Source organism: Equus quagga, chromosome 11, assembly GCF_021613505.1.
Source record: "Equus quagga isolate Etosha38 chromosome 11, UCLA_HA_Equagga_1.0, whole genome shotgun sequence".
Taxonomy (NCBI): Eukaryota; Metazoa; Chordata; class Mammalia; order Perissodactyla; family Equidae; genus Equus; species Equus quagga.
The window spans coordinates 96,703,620-96,723,480 of NC_060277.1; the positions used below are offsets into that span (position 1 = coordinate 96,703,620).

Genomic DNA, 19,861 nt, shown 5'->3' on the forward strand with positions numbered 1-19,861 from the left:
TGGGTATCCTTCTTCATCACACAGAGCAGTGTGGTGTGGGAAAATCCTCACCTCACCATAGGGTTGCCACAAAGGAGACGGGGACCTGGAGTACAAGTTGGGAGACTTGAGCTTATGACCTTGGGTTCACAGCACAGCTGATATTTGGGGGAAGAAATTCTGAGAGGACTTAGGGTATTGTCATAGAGAAAATCGGGGGTTGAGAAATAGTTTTCACAAGAGAGGAACCTGGCGGCTCTCAGATTGAAGGGATCTGTGCTCCACAGACTTTACCGTGACTGTTTGCTGGGCCTTGGGATTATAGTTAACTGCCATTTGTAGTGTGTTTACTAGGTGTCAGGCTTTTTGAACAGTTATCTCATTTAAGTCATCACCTAAACCCAGTTAGAGCCACATTATCCCAGTTTACAGATGAGAAAATTAAGGCCCCAGGGATTAATTTGCTCAAGGTCATTCAGCTAGATAGTGGAAGGGTCAGTTTCCTCATTTGTAAAATGAGCTCATAACAGAACTGGACTCTGCTCGCCTGCTCGTTTGTTACAGAGTCGCTTGAGATAGTCACGAACCACGAAGAGGCAGAGCCCCGGAAGTATACGGATCTGGTGTAAAGCGAGTTTTGCCTCCTCCAGACTTGTATTCGGATTCCCTTCTCTAGGCTCCTAAAGCGCCTGCGCGGGCGCTGGCGGGTCCTGACTCTTCCCCGCGCCCCTAGCGCAGGCCACGCGCGCCCTCTGCCGACGTAGGGTGGGAGCACGCCGAGAGTGAACGCTTCCGGGCCTGAGAGCCGGCCAGGAAGCTCGCTGGCCTGTAGAGGGCGCCTGCCGGTGGGCCGAGTAACCTACTCGGCCGTCCCTTCCTTAAGCACTTCCTGTCTGATCTCTCTGATTCATCCGGTTACGCCACGAGACGCTCCTGGAGATTTCAATTTACCGTAAACAAAAGGGAGGTGCGCCGACCCGGAAGTGGAGACTGGAGCTAGGCCGGAGTTGCTCCGAAGGCTGGCAGTGGGGAGGCGGGGGGAAGCCGTAGCCATGGCGGTGGCTGTGGCCGTGGCCGGAGCCGTGAACGGGACGGATCTGGGCCCCGCGGAAGAACTCGCCAAACTCGAGTACTTGTCTTTAGTGTCGAAGGTTTGCACCGAGCTGGACAATCACTTGGGGATCAACGACAAGGATCTGGGTGAGCCCCGGGAGTTCCCTGCGGCCTCTAGGTTTGGGGCTGAGGGAAGCGGAAGGAGAAATGGGGTTGATGGGCTGAGTGTGTGTCCCTGTCTATGTCCCGGCGACTTGGGCCCAGGGAACCTGTGGCCGTAGCCTCCGCTTGAGAGCCCTCCAGGCCGAGCTGTTAGAAACCATTTCCCGGAGCTGTCAGTGGAACCCGGAGCGGCCATCGCTGCTTGCTTTTTTTTTTTTTTTTTTCTCTCAGCCCCAGATACTTAAACAGCATTAACAACAACGAAAGCAGCAGTCACATGGTGATGATGATAATAATGGCAGACATTTATTGGGTTCTCACTACATGCCAGATATTATGCTCAGTGTTACTTTGATTGTCTTACTTAGTTTTCACACCACCCTGTGAGATAGTATTATCTGTTTCTAGATTAAGAAAACAAGGGTCTGAATTATTAAGTAACACCCTTCAAGATCCCATATCAAATACGAGCCTGGTCTAGAATGCAAGTCTTTGAAGTCTGTGCCTTTAGTTGTGCTCTTAACCATTCATCCTATACTGTCTCTCAAACACCAGTTATTAGACGTTTTGGGGCAAACTGTACACGTGGAGAACCCAAACTGAGGAACTGGAAAAGGCTAGAGTCCTAGAGCTCAGGCCACAGGCAGGTGGAATCCTTATGCAGGCCAAGGGGTGGATGAGATCAAGGGCGTGAGTGGAGGGGCTGACCTTTGATAGGTACAGGGATGCTTCGTCCATTTTAACAGAAAGGAGGACAGAGAATGTGGTTGCAGATGCAAATAGGTTTAGGGGTTGGTGGAAGGAAGATGAGGGAGAGAGGTCCATTTGACTGTTCTGTTTTCTAAATTAAGATGAAGTGAAGTTATCAACTGGAGAGATGGAAGGGAAGGGGCATATGACAAGAGAGGTCAGGGACCTTAGATGTGTGGCCTTGGGTAAGGTACTTAGTTTCTCTGCAGCTGTTTTTCTCATCTGTGGATTGGGGATGATAATGACCCTTCACAGGCTTTCCATGTAACACCTAGGAAGATGCCCTGCACCTTGTATATTTTAGTTCACTTTTCTCTTGCCTCCCAGTCAGGATGTGCCTGTCCTGTATTATCTTTCCTCAGTCTCCTCTTTTAGATGATAATGAGGTGACATTCTTGTCCATTTGCTATTTATCTGGGTAATATGTTCCTTCATTCAGCAAATATTTATTGAACTAGGGGATTAGGAATACAATAAGGAACAAGATAGATTCCTGCTGACATGGAGCTTACATTTCTTTCTCTTTTTGAACTACTAGTGCCTTGACCCCTTTTATTTCATTTTAGTTAGTTATTTTGGTGAGGGAGATTGGTCCTGAGCTAACATCTGTTGCCAATCTTCCTCTTTTATTTTTTTTTTGAGGAAGATTAGCCCTGAACTAACTGCTGCCGCCAATCCTCCTCTTTTTGCTGAGGAAGACTGGCCCTGAGCTAACATCCGTGCCCATCTTCCTCTATTTTATATGTGGGACACCTACCCCAGCATGGCTTGCCAAGCGGTGCCATGTCCACACCCGGGATCCAAACTGATGAACCCCGGGCCACCAAAGTGGAACGTGCGCACTTAACCACTGCGCCACCAGGCTGGCCCCACATCTTTTTTTTTTTTTAAGATTTTATTTTTCCTTCTCCCCAAAGCCCCCCCCATACATATTTGTATGTTTTTAGTTGTGAGTCCTTCTAGTTGTGGCATGTGGGATGCCACCTCAGCGTGGCTTGATGAGCCATGCTAGGTCCATGCCCACGATCTGAACTCGTGAAACCCTGGGCCACCAAAGCAGAGCGTTCAAACTTAACCACTCGGCCACGGGGCCGGCCCCACTTCCTCTGTTTTGTATGTTGGATGCCACCACAGCATGGCTTGAAGAGCAGTGTGTAGGTCTGCTGCCAGGATCTGAACCTGCAAACCCCGGGCTGCCGAAGCAGAGTGTGCAAACTTAACCACTATGGCACCAGGCTGGCCCTTTGACCACTTTTAGAGAAAACCAAAAGATATTGAGACCTTCCAGTGTTAAGTTGTTTTGATGTTAACCTCACTACATACAAAAAATGAGGTATAAACTTCATAATTTTCTAGCTTATATATAATTAAAGACCCTAAAAGACCCTATTTAATTTACAAGTAAACCACAAATATGCTTTTTCTGTTTCCAATTCTGACACGAATTATGATGTGTGTTTTTTCCAATACTACCAAGTAATTCTAGACACCAGCTGGGTGTCCTACAATTGAACTCAATTCTGACACTATCTACTTGGAAATAGCATCATATCCCACAGGTTAAGGGCTCAGGCCCACAAGACTGCCCTGCTCCCAACTTCAGATGCCAGTCGCAAGTCCAAGTTGTTGCCTGTGCTTCTGACCGGGCAGCTCTAGATCAGAGGTTCCAACAGCCCTCCTCCTTGGGTTCAATTAATTTGCTAGAGCGGCTCACAGAACTCAGAGAAACATTTTACTTACTAGATTACTGGTTTATTATAAAAATATATAACTCAGGAACAGCCAGATGGGAGATATAGGGCAATATATATGTGAAGGAGAGAGGAGCTTCCATGCTCTCTGAGTTCCCTACTGTCCCTGAATCGCCACGTGTTCACCAGCCCAGAAGCTCTCCAAGCCCGTCCTTTTTGGTGTTTATGGAGGCTTCGTTACGTAGGCATAATTGATTAAATCACTGGCCATTGGTGGCTGAACTCAATCTCCAGCCCCTCTCCCCTCCCCCAGAGGTCAGGGGTGGGGCTGAAACTTCCAACCTCTAACCACCTGGTTGGCTCCCCTGACAACCAGCCCCCAACCCGGTGTTACCTAGGGGCTTTCCTAAAGTCACCTTATTAACATAACAAAAGACACTTTCCTCACTCTCTACTCTTAGGAAATTCCAAGAGTTTTAGGAGCTCTGTGCCAGGAACTGGGATGAAGACCAATATATATTTCTTATAAATCACAATATCATACTGTTAAACACAGAATTACATAACCAATAACTTTAAAAATACTAACATTGGAAAGATGTGATAGTATTGTTTTGTTGAAACTAAATTCCCAGAGTTGGGTTTGATAACAAAAGGTATATATTTACTTCTTTTATGTTTTATTTGTTGACTTGATTCTTTTGCTTTTGACCTTGATGTACTGTTATTTACGTCAGTGTCATTATTTTTCCTGTTTTCAGTAATGGACTTGTTTTTAACTACCAGTCCATTTTTCATAGTTCGGTTAATTTAATGATGCCCCTGGTAGAATTCTGAAAATTAAAAACCATCCCTGATTCATGGTGGCTGCAGTATGAATATGCTGCTGGCTGCTTTGGGATAGTCTCTTTTGAGCATTGCCTGCCTATCACCGTGTGACTTAGTTCTCTCTCCACGTTTCTCTCAAGAATGTGGGCTCTGAAGTCAGATTGCCTGGGTTCCAGTGCTGGCTGCACCAATTATTACTGGGTAGGTCTCAAACTCTCAGCCCCCTCGTCTGTAAAACAGGGACAATAATGGTACCTACCTACCCGGGTTGTTGTGAGAGTCATGGGGATAACCCGTGTGAAGCACGGAGCATAGTGCCCGGTAGGTAGTAGATGGTCAACAAGTCTTAAACGGGGCCGGCCCGGTGGCGTAATAGTTAACTTCATGCGCTCCACTTCAGCAGCCAGGGGTTTATGGGTTCAGATCCCAGGCGTGGGCCTACACAGGGCTTACCCAACTATGCTGTGACGGCATCCCGTATACAAAATAGAGGAAGATTGGCACGGATGTTAGCTCAGGGCCAATCTTCCTTACAAAAACAAACAGCAAGTCTTAACCATTAGTGTTGTTGTTGTTAACTCGTTATGCCGAAGCTCTCTCCATGTCGTCTGATGGCATTTGGCTTTCACTTAATGTCATCAAAAAGGTAAAGGCAAATTCCACCATGGAAGCGGTATGGACTACTAGTTCATATTCAGTTAGCCACCTTTCCATGTTGTTGTTATTTTTTAGGATTAAAATCCAAATGAAATTGTTAAAGTTTTCGTGTGGGACTTGCAGTATGAGGCTTATTATCTCAGCCTGTCACAAAATGCACTTCTCTCTTGAGTCTCTTAATTAGTAAATAGCTCTAATATTAGAAATTTCAAGAATTAGGCAGGTTTGTAGAGAAAAATTTGGGGGGCAAGTGAGTCTTTCGTTAACTTGGAGATTGTGCCATCTGGCAGCTGCCTGGGCCTCATATGTAGATTGGATCTGTCCTTCTGGAAACTGTAGAGTGAGCTATTTTGTAGTAATATCTTCTTTTCCTTTATAAAAATTAACTAGAACACGCATGGATAATCTCGGTAGTCTGAATTCTCTTTCTTTACCCTTCCTGGATGGTGGTGTTTGGTTGGATAGCCTGATTGGTTTGGTTTTAATGTACTTGAAACTGATTTCTTGCTCAAGTCTTCACTCTTCTTGTTTTAATCTCTTTTCTCATTTGTAGCTGAATTTGTGATCAGTCTTGCTGAGAAAAATACCACCTTTGATACTTTTAAGGCTTCTCTGGTCAAAAATGGTGCAGAATTCACGGTACGTGTATCTGGAGACCCCTCTTTTGCTTTACTGTCACTATCAAATTTAAATTTTGATAGGATTTAGTATGGGATTTTGCTAAAGAAAGGAGATAATGTGTACATATCAATCAAATAAACCATTAAGTGAGTAACGTTTTCATGCCACTAAGCAGTGGTGAGGGAGCCGGATTTCCTGTGACACCTCTCTATGAAAATGGGACAGGATTTCCATTCAGTCTTTATGGGTGTTTACATTCTTGTTCTATGAATCAGGAAGTTAAAAACAAGAGTCTAGGATTTGGAGATAGTTCTAAACTATGGAAAATAAAACAGTTGCAGGGAACTAAATTACTTTTCCCCGCAAAGAGTCCTAAATATCAGCTTTCTCTGAAGCCATTTTACTAGGTTTATGCCATATCAAGTTGACACTCTGCTTCATTTGTTCCAGTTAGCTAAATTCAGGTGTGTGACCACCCTTCTCTAAAGGACATCCCTTTTCTTAGTGTTTTTAAGCATTGATCTAGGCACTGACAATTTTTGTTCTGTTTCTTTTCAAAGGATTCTCTTATTAGTAACTTGCTGCGTCTCATACAAACCATGCGACCTCCAGCGAAGCCTTCTACTAGCAAAGGTGAGCGGAGCTTGTAGATGAGCTCAGCCTCCGGAATGGTTTAGATTGTGAGCATCCTGTAAATTGCCTTGGTTTCCCTTAATGCAGCTACTGAGCAAGTAAATGTTCTAGTAAAAATTTTCAAGTAAAATTTTGACTTAAGACAAAATTAAAATTATAAGATATAATCAATCAAGTTAATACTGGTCCACCCCCCTGCCACATACCCAGATAGTTTGTTGAGGGTTTTGTAATCAGTGTTTTTTAAATAAAATCACGTTTGTAGTAATGTATATGAGTAATATTTAAAAAAATGCCCTGTTGTTAGTTTGTTGCTAATCTAATGTTGAAGTTCTTTTGTTAACCATTAAGAATATTAAATGGATTTTTTTTTTTTTTTTTTTTACCCACTCACGCTCTTCACTGAAACAAGATCCAATTGTTAAACCCAAAACTGAAAAAGAAAAGCTGAAGGAACTCTTCCCAGTGCTTTGCCAACCAGACAACCCTTCCGTTCGGGTACTGATACCATTGTGAGAACGTCTGCTATAACTGCCTTTCCCCTTCTCCCGCCCGCTTGTCTCATTAGTTATTAATTTTAAGTTTGCCTTCGTTGTAACATATTTTTCAAAGTGAAAGTGTTTGATCCCTTCCTGAGCGTATACTAAGAATAGAGTAGTGTTAAAGAGTTCAGAGAACAATGTTCGAGGGAAATGAGGTTGGCAATAGTGGGAAGCAGAGATCAGGGATATGAAATAGGTATGAAATAACTTAAGGTTCTGGAACAGATGCCTAATGTATGACATTAGATTGTTTGCTCCGTTACATGTTAGAAGGGCTAATTTTGGAAGAGTTTTGATTTTTTAATTTCATTTTAGCAAGTATTTATAGAGTACCTACTGTGTACCCAGCACTGTTGTAAGTATCAGGGATACAGCAGTGAGCAAAACAGACTGGAGCATCTGCCCTCTTGGAGATGATGTCCTAGTACTGGGGTGGGGGCAGGAAATAAACATGTAAACTCTAGTGGGGAGGAGACAGCAATAAACAAGTAAATAAGTGTATAATATAGCCGATAGTGATAAGAACTGTGGAAAAAAATAAAGCAGGGGAAGGGAGTGCAGAGGGGGAGTTGCTTTTTAAAAATTTTAACATCTGTTTTCTATTTGTAATCATTACTTGCATGCTTTCACAGGAGGGGTGATATCTTCTGTAGGCTTTATTAAGGACAAAGGGGATTTGCCAAATGTAGAAATAACTTCTGAGAGCCTTCACCCATTCCTTCTGCCTCTATCTCAAATTGTATTGGACATCTCCCCCCCTTTCTGCTTCCTTCACCTAGGTGGTCAGTGATAAGGGGCTGTCAGATCTGTAGATGGACCTGAAGTCCAGATTCTTGAGTGATTTTTTTTCCCCTCTCCTCCTAACTTTGCTGGCCTCTGCCCCTGTAGACCATGCTGGACGAGGATGATGTGAAAGTCGCTGTGGATGTCCTGAAGGAACTGGAGGCCTTAATGCCCAGCGCGGCAGCCCAGGAGAAGCAAAGAGACGTTGAGCACCGGTTTGTCCTTAGTGTCCTTTCCCTTGGAAGTTTAGGATACTGTGATAGGTGAATTTTGTGGGCCAGCCAAGGCAAGTTTTGGGCAAGTTTACACAATCCAGACTGGCCATGTACCATATTGTTGGATCCATTTTCATTGCTCACTGTCGAAAGTTTTTATGCAGCAGATGCTAAGATGTTCAGAGGATGGAAACCTGGGTTGAAAAAGGCTGAATATGTTTGTGACCTCGTTCTTTATTGGCCTGCAGGGATGTCGTAGTTGTTTACACTTATTTAGTTCGACACTTGGTAGGCACCTACCATGTGCATGGCACTGTGCTGGGTGCTTGGGGATGCAGAGGTGAAATTGGGCTGGTTTTTTTTTTCAAACAGGTGCTTTTTGATTTGTTAGGGACAAGACAAAGAAAAAGAAGCGGAGCCGGAGCCGAGAGCGAGACCGCGACCGCGATCGAGATCGAGACAGAGAGCGAGATCGAGACCGAGACCGCGATAGGGACCACAAGCGGAGACACCGGTCCCGCTCTCGGTCACATTCCAGGACCCGGGAGAGGAATAAAGGGAAGTCTAGATATCGGTCCAGGAGCAGAAGTCAGAGTCCCCCCAAAGACCGGAAGGACCGAGACAAGTATGGGGAGAGGAATCTGGACAGATGGCGGGATAAGCATGTGGACCGCCCTCCCCCGGAAGAGCCTGCCATCGGGGACATTTACAATGGCAAAGTTACCAGCATCATGCAGTTTGGATGCTTTGTGCAGCTGGAGGGACTAAGGTAATGGCTGGTGCTCTTTCACACCAGTGATGGGCAGAATTTCTTTCATCACTGGGGATTTTCACATTCTAAAAAGTTACTGTGGTTAATGACACTTTAATCAAATCAGCCATAGGAGATTGTTAGAAATTGACTTTTTATTGGAAATGTAATAGAATTTGACTTTTTCTTGGAAATATCCTTCGTTTGCCTTCAGGAAATCTGCCCTTTTGCTGGTTTTTTTTTTTTTTTTTGAGGAAGATCAGCCCTGAGATAACTACTGCCAATCCTCCTCTTTTTGCTGAGGAAGACTGGCCCTGAGCTAATATCCGTGCCCATCCTCCTCTACTTTATATGTGGGACGCCTGCCACAGCATGGCTTGCCAAGTAGTGCCATGTCCGTGCCCGGGATCCGAACCAGCGAACCCCGGGCCGCCGAGAAGGGGAACGTGTGCACTTAAGTGCTGCGCCACCGGGCCGGCCCCTGCCCTTTTGCTGGTTTAGACAGATGAGAATTTGTGTCAGCCTCCCCCCGCCCACAGTATGTTTTCTTTGGGAGGGTGGTGATACTATTTTATTGTTTGACCACCTGTTTGGTACTTTGTTCTTGAGTTTAAGACCATTTCCTTTTGTTCACTTCTAACAAGGGTGGAAGTTGGTTGGGGAAGAGGTATTCTAGGCATGCCCCAGATATGTCTGCCTCTCCTTCAGGAAGCGGTGGGAAGGCCTGGTGCACATCTCTGAGCTCCGGCGGGAAGGCCGTGTGGCCAATGTGGCTGATGTGGTGAGCAAAGGCCAGAGGGTCAAGGTCAAAGTGCTGTCCTTCACTGGGACCAAGACCAGCCTGAGCATGAAGGTAGGTAAGATAGCCAGCGTGTTTCCACATCTGATGGCCAGGGAAACATAGACGACAGCAGGTGAGCTGACTCCCTTGTTTTTGTAGGATGTAGATCAAGAGACTGGAGAAGATCTAAACCCAAATCGGCGACGAAATCTTGTCGGGGAGACCAATGAGGAGACGTCAATGAGGAATCCGGACAGACCCACTCACCTCTCCCTCGTCAGCGCCCCTGAAGTAGAGGATGACTCGCTGGAGCGCAAGCGCCTCACCCGCATCTCTGACCCAGAGAAGTGGGAGATCAAACAGGTTGGGGCCGTTTGCTTTTATGGCCACATGGGCATTCAGCACGTAGCAAGTGGTTGGGAGTGTGGGCCCCTGAGCACGAAGGCCCAGGCTGACTTCTGGCCACTTACCAGCTGTGTGAGCCTGAGCCAAGTTACTCTATCTCTTTGTGCCTCCGTGCCCTCTTCTGTAAGATAGGGCCGATGGTAGCACTGTGGGCTTCAGTGAGCTAATAGAAGTGAAGCTGTTAGGTTGGCGCCCACATCTGGTGAGTGCTATGTAGTGTTTGTTCTTACTTTCCATCATTCATCGGTGAACATCAGAACCACAGTGTGTCAGGCACCGTGTAGATGCCAGGGCTACAGAGTTCCTACCCTTGAGGAACTCAAAGTCCGGTGGGGGAGACAGATAGAAACAAGTAATTACATGTTAAGGAATGTGCAGAGTGCTGTGGAAACAAGGGAAGGAGCAGATAAATCTTCCTCGGGGTGAGACCCTTGGGCCATGCTGTTGGGCACCATGTAGTTGTGCCTCCTAGGGATGGGATATGTGATGTGTGAGGCCCTGCAGTCCTGAGTCAGAGGAGGAAAAAAACCTTGCTTTCCTGTGTGAAACCTCTGTATTAACTCTCCTACAAAAGAAAAGTTTTGATCCCAGTGTGTTACAAGTGCTGCCTCTGTCCTTTGGCCAGATGATCGCTGCCAATGTCCTTTCCAAAGAGGAGTTTCCAGACTTTGACGAGGAGACCGGCATTCTCCCTAAGGTGGATGATGAAGAAGGTAATTGGCCACTGGACCAAGCAGGGTCGTGGATCAGGAGCCCAGCTGGCAAGTTGAGAGCCACTGGATGAGGTGGTTTGTTTGTAGTTTAACCCCAGTGGTTGAATTCATTTGTTCCTGGGTCTCACCGCTCATCTCTCGAAGAACGAGGGCCCCTCCATGATGGAAGCAAAAAAACTCATTTTTCAGACAAACGTTTACATATTGTTACAGTTGTTGCTTATAATATGTTTCGGGATATAAAAAGTTCGAGTTATATTTTGGGGAGTAAATTTGATCTCATATTCTTACTTAAGTGTTCTGAAAACCCTGGATCCACCTAGATTACCTCTGAGTTGCCCTGGAAACAACTTTTAGCTCCACCCATTAACAATTTTTAAAAATTAAGAAATAACTCCTATATTGGGAGCATATGTAATTTATATAACAATAGTAAATGAACACGTACCTACATCCTGGCTTCCGCGGAACTTTGCCAGCGTTGAAGCCCTTACATGCCCCTCTGAATAGATCTTCTTCCTTCCCTGGATAACCACCATTCTAAATTTTGTGTTAATCATTTCCTTGCTTTTCTGTAGCATTTTACCATCTATATATCTATCCCTAAACATTATATCTTTTTGTTAGTCTGTTTTTGAATTTAATTCTTTTTTTTGGATTCATCATTATTCTTTTGATATTTATCTATGTTGATTTTTATAGTTGTATTTCATTCATTTTCACTGCTTAGAGTGTTTCTGTATATGTTTACTATAAATTATCCATTTTACTTTTTATGGGTATATGGGCTATTTCTGGTTTTTTGTTAACCTTTATGAAAAATACTGCTGTGCAATTCCTGTATTTGTCTCTTAATGCACATATGCAAGACCCTCTCTTTTCCCTAAATATGTAGGAGAATTATGGGTAGTAGGAAGTGTGCATGTTCAACTTTACCAGGCAGTCCAAATTGTTTTCTAGAGTTTTTGTACCAATTTACACTTCTCCCATAAGTGAGTTTCTGTTGCTCCACATTCTTGCCAACATTTGGTATTGTCCTGTCGTCCAACTTAATTTTTTTTTGCCAACCTATTATGGGTTGAGAGTTATTCCATAATGAAATTGGATGGTGAATGCCTTAGTACCAGTTTAGAATGTCAGATAGCATTTTTCCACAGGTTTTACTTCTTTTGAAAGGAGCTCTGATCCATTCTTGGGCTGGAGCACAAATGCCCTGGAAATGGCTGGGGTGGGCAGCAGCCACCTGCATTAGAGTTTCACTTGCATTGCTCTCCTTTTGACCTTCGGAGCTGTCTTTGATAGATTGCTGGGACCTGTGGAAATTAATTGTTTTGCTGAAATTATTGGTCATTTCTCTCTTTTGTTTTTGGCTAATTCTTCTTTTGGGGGGAACTTTTAGATGAGGACCTTGAGATCGAACTGGTTGAAGAAGAGCCTCCATTCCTGAGAGGACACACCAAGCAAAGCATGGACATGAGCCCTATTAAGATCGTTAAGGTGAGAAAAGCTGGGACTCCAACCTGCACGTGTCAAGTGAATTTCTTCAAGTTACAGTTCAGTTTTCAGAGCAGGTTATTAGGTCTGTGTAAGCAGAACTCAGGCGGCAGGAGGTGGTGTTGACTGTTGGTCCAGGTCTAGATTATTTTTGTTTTAAAGGGACATGGACTTGGCTTTGTTGCCTTTGCATTTTTAATGCTTTCGCTCTCAGTGTAGTCTGTTTTGGGAGGAAGCAGAGATAAATATGAGTGCTGGATCTGTCATCACTAGCTTTCCCCAGGCCTTAGGGCTTGAATCATTCATTACCTTCCAGATTCAAAGGCAGTTTTGAAAGATTCTCTTAACCTTGGGCTGGCCCCTAGCAGGAAACTATAGCACTTGGGTGTTGTGGAGGGCAGAGCTGTGAGGGGAAGAATTCATGGAAGAGTTATGATAAAATTTTAGGTTTGGAAAAGGGGATCTTATAAAGGTCTCCCAGTCCAGACACCTACATTGCTTGGAATCCACCCCCGTATCCCTCTGCAGCGTTCCTCCCACGTAGCCTTCTGACGTCTGCTTGACATTGTTGGTGATGGGATTCACCAGCCCTTAAGGAGACCCATTCCATCTTCAGATGGATCTGGTCTTTAGTTCTTCTTTAGGCAGAACTGAAATCTGTCTTACCGAAATGTCTGCATTGGTTTTCATTTTAGTTCTTGGGACCATACAGAGGAATTCTTATCCCTTTCTTATATGTCCTATCTCTCTTGGAGTTCTCATCTTCAAACCAAACATCCCCAGTTCTTTCGATCATTTGTCATTGTCCTCATTTACTTTCTCTGAATATGTTACAATTTGTCTGTTTTTTTCATGTAATCTGTACATTGATAAGAACTTTTTTCCAGGTGGGTCTCATTTTTTCGATTCGTGGCTTAACGTCGACATTTTATTTCCCGGATGTTTAATGCGTGCTGAGATCCCCTTCTGAGATTGCTTTGTCCTCTGTTGCACTAGAACCCTGATGGCTCCCTCTCCCAAGCAGCGATGATGCAGAGCGCTTTGGCCAAAGAAAGGCGGGAACTCAAGCAGGCCCAGCGGGAAGCCGAGATGGATTCTATTCCCATGGGACTCAACAAACACTGGGTTGATCCTCTGCCTGATGGTAGGACCTTGGGAGGCGGGTGTGGACTTTTCAAAAAAAATTCTGAGCCTTTGAGTACACAGGGAGGGGGCATTGCCAGCACATACATTTAGCCTTGGCTGAAACCCACAGCCGTTAGCCATGGCTTTGGTGATTTGGTTTTTCCCTTCGGTTAAAGCATGTTTTTGTTTGTTTTGTTTTTGAAACAAATGTTTATAACCAATGATGTTTTAGTAACCCTGGTCAAATCATTAAACTGGCTGAATTTTTCTTCTGAATGACTTAAAAATTTTTATTCTGAAGATAGTACAGCTTTGAAACTTCCCTTTTCATATAATTCTTTATGCAGTAAATATTAACTAACTACTGGACACAGTCAAGACGAGTACTTGTTAATTTGTATTAGGCAACTGGGAATACAGCTATGAGGTAAATAGACATAATTCCTGCTCTTGTGAGGCTTACCATGTAGTGGGGAAGATGACATTAATCAAATATTTACTAAATAACTAATTAATTAAATCATGACCAGTGCCCTATGAAGTGGTGTCGTGGGCTATGGTGGGTCACTTCCCTGGGAAAATTGAGACCCGAAGGATACATAAGACACAGTCTATGAAAGGGGATGGGGCTTGGGTAGTGTGTTCCAGGCTGAGCAATGGCCTGTACTGGGCCTATGAGCTGGGAAAGACGGCCTGTATGGCTGGAGTACAGAGAGTGGTGGACGAATGGTAGGGGATGAGGTGCGACAGGCCAGGACTTTGTAGATGGCATTAGGAATTGGGACTCAGTTCTAAAGTTCTCTGGGAAATGTTGCAAGGTTCCAAGCAGGGGAGTGGCATGATCAGAGGATTGTTGAGGGTGTCCTGCAGACTGGGTTGGATGCGGCAAGAGTAGACGCATGAGATGAATTAGGAGGCTTACATGATAGTTCAGAGGAGAGAGGATGGTGGCTGGAACACGGAGGTAGCGGAGAGGAGGGATGGACTGGAGAAATGTGATGTGTTGAACGTTGGGGAGGGGGCAGTGAGGTAGCCTGAGGATAATACTAAGCTGCCTGTTTTCCTTTACAGCGGAAGGCAGGCAGATTGCTGCCAACATGAGGGGTATTGGGATGATGCCCAATGACATTCCCGAGTGGAAGAAACATGCATTTGGGGGCAATAAAGCTTCTTATGGAAAAAAGACACAGATGTCAATCATTGAGCAGAGAGAGAGCCTGCCCATCTACAAACTGAAGGAGCAGCTGGTCCAGGTCAGAAGCCCCTTTATGATGTACTGGTGAGGGAGTGGGGATGTTTTCTGGAAGAAGGATGACATGTTTTAATGGAAATTAGCTGGACATCTATGTGCACATTTGAAATGGCTTTTCCAAGGGGATAGGAAAAAAGCAGAACATTTCCAGGTTCTTTTTAAAAATACATATATCAGTCTACACGTTTATTTTTTCCCATGTGGAAGTAAATCTGTTTGAATTGGGGGACCCTAGAGCAGTTCCAGTGGGGAGAGTGTGGTGTTGCACAGACCAACGGCTCCCGTCAATAAGAAAAATGGGGCTGCTTGGCCAGTGATCCCATTATACAAGGAAGTACAAATGTATATGTATACACACAGACATTATATGTTTATGGCTACTGTTTGTGTTTCTAGATGGCAACATATTATATACACTGTTCTGCATCTTGCTTTTTCCCCTTAATGATATAGCTCAGAGATTGTTCCTTATTTTTTTTAGTGCTGTGTTATGTGGATGTGCTCTAGCGTATTTAATTACTCCTGTATTAATGGACATAGAGGTTGATGGCAATCCTTTGCTGTTATAAACAGTATAGAAATAAGATGACTTTTGGGGATAAGATACTGGAGATTTGGGAGTGGCAGTAGAAAGGAACACTTTATATACCTTTTTATTTTTGTGTTTTTGTGGAAGATTAGCCCTGAGCTAACTACTGCCAATCCTTCTCTTTTTGCTGAGGAAGACTGGCCCTGAGCTAACATCCGTACCCATCTTCCTCTACTTTATACGTGGGATGCCTACCACAGCATGGCGTTTGCCAAGTGGTGCCATGTCCACACCTGGGATCCGAACCGGTGAACCCCAGGCGGCTGAGAAGCGGAATGTGCTCACTTAACAGCTGCGCCATCAGGCCGGCCCCTATACCTTTTTTATTTACTGTTGAATTCTTTCATCACGTGCATGTAATACTTAAAATATATATATATTGAAAAATCAGGGATATCTGGGTGATAGTTTGTGCTTTTAGCAGCATCTTTATGTTTTTAGGAATTTAACAAAGCTAATAAATTAAAAAAATAAGTGATTGGGGCCACCCGGTGGCACAGCAGTTAAGTGTGCACGTTCCGCTTTGGCGGCCTGGGGTTTGCCGGTTCGGATCCTGGGTGGACATGGCACCGCGTGGGAAGCCATGCTGTGGTAGGCATCCCATGTATAAAGTAGAGGAAGATGGGCACGGATGTTAGCTCAGGGCCAGGCTTCCTCAGCAAAAGAGGAGGATTGGCAGCAGTTAGCTCAGGGCTAATCTTCCTCAAAAAAATATAAATAAAAAAATAAATGAGTCAATTAAAAAAAGAATACCCATAAAATTTGAAGTTTGTAATTTAAGTTGTACATGCATTTAAAATAAGAAAGAGCATCGGGCTGGCCCCGTGGCCGAGTGGTTAAGTTTGAGTGCTCTGCATCGGTGGCCCGGGGTTTCACTGGTTCAAATCCTGGGTGTGGACATGGCACCGCTCATCAGGCCTTGCTGAGGTGGCATCCCACACGCCACAGCTAGGGGGACCCACAGTTAAAAATACACAACTATGTACCAGGGGGCTTTGGGGAGAAAAAGGAAAAATGAAATCTTTAAAAGAAAAAAGAAAGAGCATCACCCATGGAAAATCAGCATTAATTTTTTTTCTATGCATGATTAAAAGTAATTTAAACCCTGGTTGTAATCTTAACATATATACTGTTTTGTCCCCTTTTTCTTCTTTAGTTGTAGAACGTAAACATTAATTATTTCACTCCAGAGTACTATTTGGTAAACTGTAATGAGCGTATTTATGTTCTGTTGCTTTCAGGCTGTCCATGACAATCAAATCCTGATTGTTATCGGAGAGACAGGATCTGGGAAGACAACGCAGATCACTCAGTACCTGGCGGAGGCGGGCTACACTTCCAGGGGCAAGATCGGATGTACCCAGCCGAGAAGAGTGGCAGCCATGTCAGTGGCCAAGAGAGTGTCAGAGGAATTTGGTTGTTGCTTAGGCCAGGAGGTAAGTGGGTAGTGAAGCTGTTCTGGAAATGTCTGAAGAAAGTGTAAAGGCCCAGATCTCTATCTATAAAATGGGTATGATAATACCTTTTTTCAAGTTTCTCTTGAGGAAGAGAGGGTTCTTGTCATCATTGATCTGTTCAGGATCAAGTCTAAGGCAGATTTTACTGTGAGGAAATTACTGTACCTTTGGTCATATTCTTTTTTTTTTTGCTGAGGAAGATTCATCCTAAGCTAACATCTGTTGCCAATCTTCCTATTTTTGCTTGCGGGAGATTTGCTCTGTGCCAATCTTCCTCTTTTGTATGTGGGTCTCCACCACAGCATGGCCGCTGATGAGTGGTGTAGATGCACGCTCGGGAACTGAACCCCAGCCACCGACTGAAGTGGAGCACGCTGAACTTAACCGCTAGGCCACAGGGCCAGGCCCCTGCTCAAAATTCTTAGCTATTAAGATTATGGATACCAATCTGGGCAGAAATCTTGCCTGGTTAATGGCAAAAAGGAGAAGTTTGTGTCTGAGGTTTTCAGCTTCTTTTCTGCTTTAGGTGGGCTACACCATTCGATTTGAGGACTGCACCAGCCCGGAAACAGTCATCAAGTACATGACAGATGGGATGTTGCTCCGAGAGTGCCTGATTGACCCCGATCTCACTCAGTACGCGATCATCATGTTGGATGAGGCGCATGAGAGAACAATTCACACTGACGTGCTCTTTGGGTTGTTGAAAAAGGTACCTAGGTATTCTTTGGTGACCCTTCGCCTGTTGGGAACTGAATGCGGAGATTTGGCTTTGAGTCCTTGTGCCGCTTGGGTAGTCCTTTAGTAAGCCACGTCACATTTCCCTTTAGACCGTTCAGAAACGGCAGGACATGAAGCTGATTGTCACCTCAGCCACCTTGGATGCAGTGAAGTTTTCTCAGTACTTCTACGAGGCTCCCATCTTCACCATCCCAGGTCGAACATATCCGGTGGAAATCTTGTACACAAAGGAGCCTGAGACAGACTATCTGGACGCCAGCTTGATCACGGTCATGCAGATCCATTTAACAGAACCGCCAGGTATTTTTCCCTCTTAGGCCGGAAGTCCTAACGTTGGTTTCTTTTTTGTTCCTCTTCTTAAAAATGCCATTTAAATGTTGATCTTTTTATAAGTCTCAAGTTTGCATGATTGAAATGGTGGTAAAAATGTAAACTGATGTGTGCGTTTAAATGCCTCTTTTAAACATAGGCATGAATTACAAATAAATAAAACAAACATTTTTTAAAACAATAAACATGGACAGATGAAAACCTCTTGATTTATTGGAGGTCAGAATTTGAGTGTGTTTTCTGTCATTTGGAGTTTGGTTAATGTCACCGTGGCCTTTGTATAGAACACACACAGAAAGTAAATTAATGCTCCTCTTCTCTTCTCAGGTGATATCCTGGTCTTCCTGACTGGGCAGGAAGAGATCGATACTGCTTGTGAGATCTTGTATGAAAGAATGAAATCCCTGGGACCTGATGTTCCTGAGCTGATTATCCTCCCAGTGTACTCTGCTCTTCCCAGTGAGATGCAGACCCGAATCTTTGACCCAGCCCCACCTGGCAGCAGAAAGGTAACACTGGGCAGAAATGAAGCTCCCTTGTGTTCTGAAACCATGTTGTGGATGCAGCGGGCCCTAATGGGGTTTGCTTAAGGTGCATGCACGTCTTGTTGATTATGTTTTAGAGAATAGTCCAACCAGTTTAACGAATGAGGGTCCTGTATGTGACCCTGCTCCTCTTCCTCTCCTTTCCGCCGTTCGACAAATATATTTTGAGCATATCCTTTGGGGTTGATGCCAGGGCTGCGGTCTGAGGACAGGCCTCCACCTGCTGTGGGGCATCCACTGGCAGACAGGCCGTTAACATGTAGTGTGAGAGTGCTGCTGGTGCTCTGGATCCCCGGGAGGAGGACACCCAACCCAGGACGCCTAAAGAAAGCAAGGATCTGAGGTAGTCCTCAGGAACACATGGAAGTTCATCTAGGCGAGTAGGGCAGGAGGGCACGTGTTCTGAGTAGGCGGGACAGCCTGTGGTAGCCTACAGGCAGGAGAGTGTGGCCGGTTCAGCGAGCTGCGCAGTTATAGTAGCTGGAACTGAGTTTCTGAGTATGTGTATGAGACAATGGGAAGGGAGACAGGTGAATTTTTTAAAATAACACCTTTATTAAGATATAATGTAGATACCATATAATCCACCCTTTTAAAGTGTATAGTTCATTGGTTGTTTAGTATATTCACAGAATTGTGCAACCATTAATTATCATGATTAATGGTGATTAATCCATTAAACACCACAATTAATTTTAGAACGATTTCATTACCCTCCAAAAAAACTGTACCGTTTAGCAGTCACCCTCCCATTCACCCCTCTGCTCGGCCCCTGGAAACCACTAATCGACTTTCTATCTCTATGACTTTGCCTAATCTGGACATTTCATATAAATAGAATCATATCATATGTGGTCCTAGGTGACGAGCTTCTTTCACTTAGCATGTTTTCAAGGTTCATCCATGTTGTAGCATGTATAAATACTTTATTTCTTTTTATTGCTGAATAATATTCTATTGTAGAATATCATTCTATATCCAAAACGTGGATGTACCACATTTTGTTTATCCATTCATCCGTTGATGGACATTTGGGTTGTTTCTGCATTTTAACTCTTATGAATAATGCTGCTATGGATATTTGTTTACAAGTTTTAATGTGGACATGTTTTTATTTCTTTAGAGTATATACTTAGGAGTGGAAGACAGATGAATTTGAATAACATTAAAGAGTTAGAACGGACAAGACATAGTGGGTGCCCAGAGGTGGAGGGGAGAAGTCAGGAATGACTCCCAGGTTTCTGGCTTGGGCAGCTGGATGGGAGATGGCGCTGAGGAGGGAAACATGGAGGAGAAGCAGGCATTGGGGGAAAGATGGTGATTCCTCCTCTGTTCTGCTCCTGATAATTGGACTGCTTTCTAAGCAGGGCTTCTGCAGCTCTGTGGCACATAGAAGCCTTCCAGGGCCAGTAAGATGCTGGCATGATGCGAGATGTTCTGGTGTCTCCTAGCAATGATTTTTCCAAGCAATTGTATTTTATTAGCTGAGCCTCTGGGTGGGAGAACAGTGGCAGTGCCAAACTGAGACCAATAATCTTCTAGACCACATATACCACTGCATACACACAAACCACGAAAATTCCTCTGCTGCCTCGTGGTTCATTTTATGATCAGAAAAAAAAAAAAATCTCCGTCTTATTCCACCTACGCAAACAGCCCATTTTGTAGTCCAGATGTCCCTGTGGGGGAAGAAGAATCTCATTTTGCACCGGCATATGTGATGCCAGGAAATCTCTGCTTTCCCAGCATGCTGGAAAATTAAAA

General features: G+C 44.4%; 1 protein-coding gene across 2 annotated transcripts in view; it reads left to right on the plus strand.

The window, feature by feature from the left end:
• Nucleotides 1-965: 965 nt before the first annotated feature.
• Nucleotides 966-19,861, plus strand: part of DHX8 (DEAH-box helicase 8) — a 29,588-nt gene continuing 10,692 nt past the window's right edge. Inside the window, exons 1-17 of one of the 2 annotated variants that reach the window (XM_046675562.1) lie at nucleotides 1,044-1,179; nucleotides 4,604-4,664; nucleotides 5,674-5,759; nucleotides 6,302-6,374; nucleotides 6,787-6,872; nucleotides 7,805-7,914; nucleotides 8,306-8,683; nucleotides 9,374-9,518; nucleotides 9,606-9,809; nucleotides 10,477-10,564; nucleotides 11,964-12,061; nucleotides 13,055-13,202; nucleotides 14,255-14,436; nucleotides 16,266-16,460; nucleotides 17,008-17,193; nucleotides 17,312-17,522; nucleotides 17,880-18,061. In XM_046675562.1, the coding sequence (XP_046531518.1) occupies nucleotides 6,341-6,374; nucleotides 6,787-6,872; nucleotides 7,805-7,914; nucleotides 8,306-8,683; nucleotides 9,374-9,518; nucleotides 9,606-9,809; nucleotides 10,477-10,564; nucleotides 11,964-12,061; nucleotides 13,055-13,202; nucleotides 14,255-14,436; nucleotides 16,266-16,460; nucleotides 17,008-17,193; nucleotides 17,312-17,522; nucleotides 17,880-18,061 (2,247 nt within the window). In that variant the 5' untranslated portion in view covers nucleotides 1,044-1,179; nucleotides 4,604-4,664; nucleotides 5,674-5,759; nucleotides 6,302-6,340. Of the gene's footprint in view, nucleotides 1,180-4,603; nucleotides 4,665-5,673; nucleotides 5,760-6,301; nucleotides 6,375-6,786; nucleotides 6,873-7,804; nucleotides 7,915-8,305; nucleotides 8,684-9,373; nucleotides 9,519-9,605; nucleotides 9,810-10,476; nucleotides 10,565-11,963; nucleotides 12,062-13,054; nucleotides 13,203-14,254; nucleotides 14,437-16,265; nucleotides 16,461-17,007; nucleotides 17,194-17,311; nucleotides 17,523-17,879; nucleotides 18,062-19,861 lie in introns of both variants that reach the window. The other variant, XM_046675561.1, reaches the window with a different exon arrangement.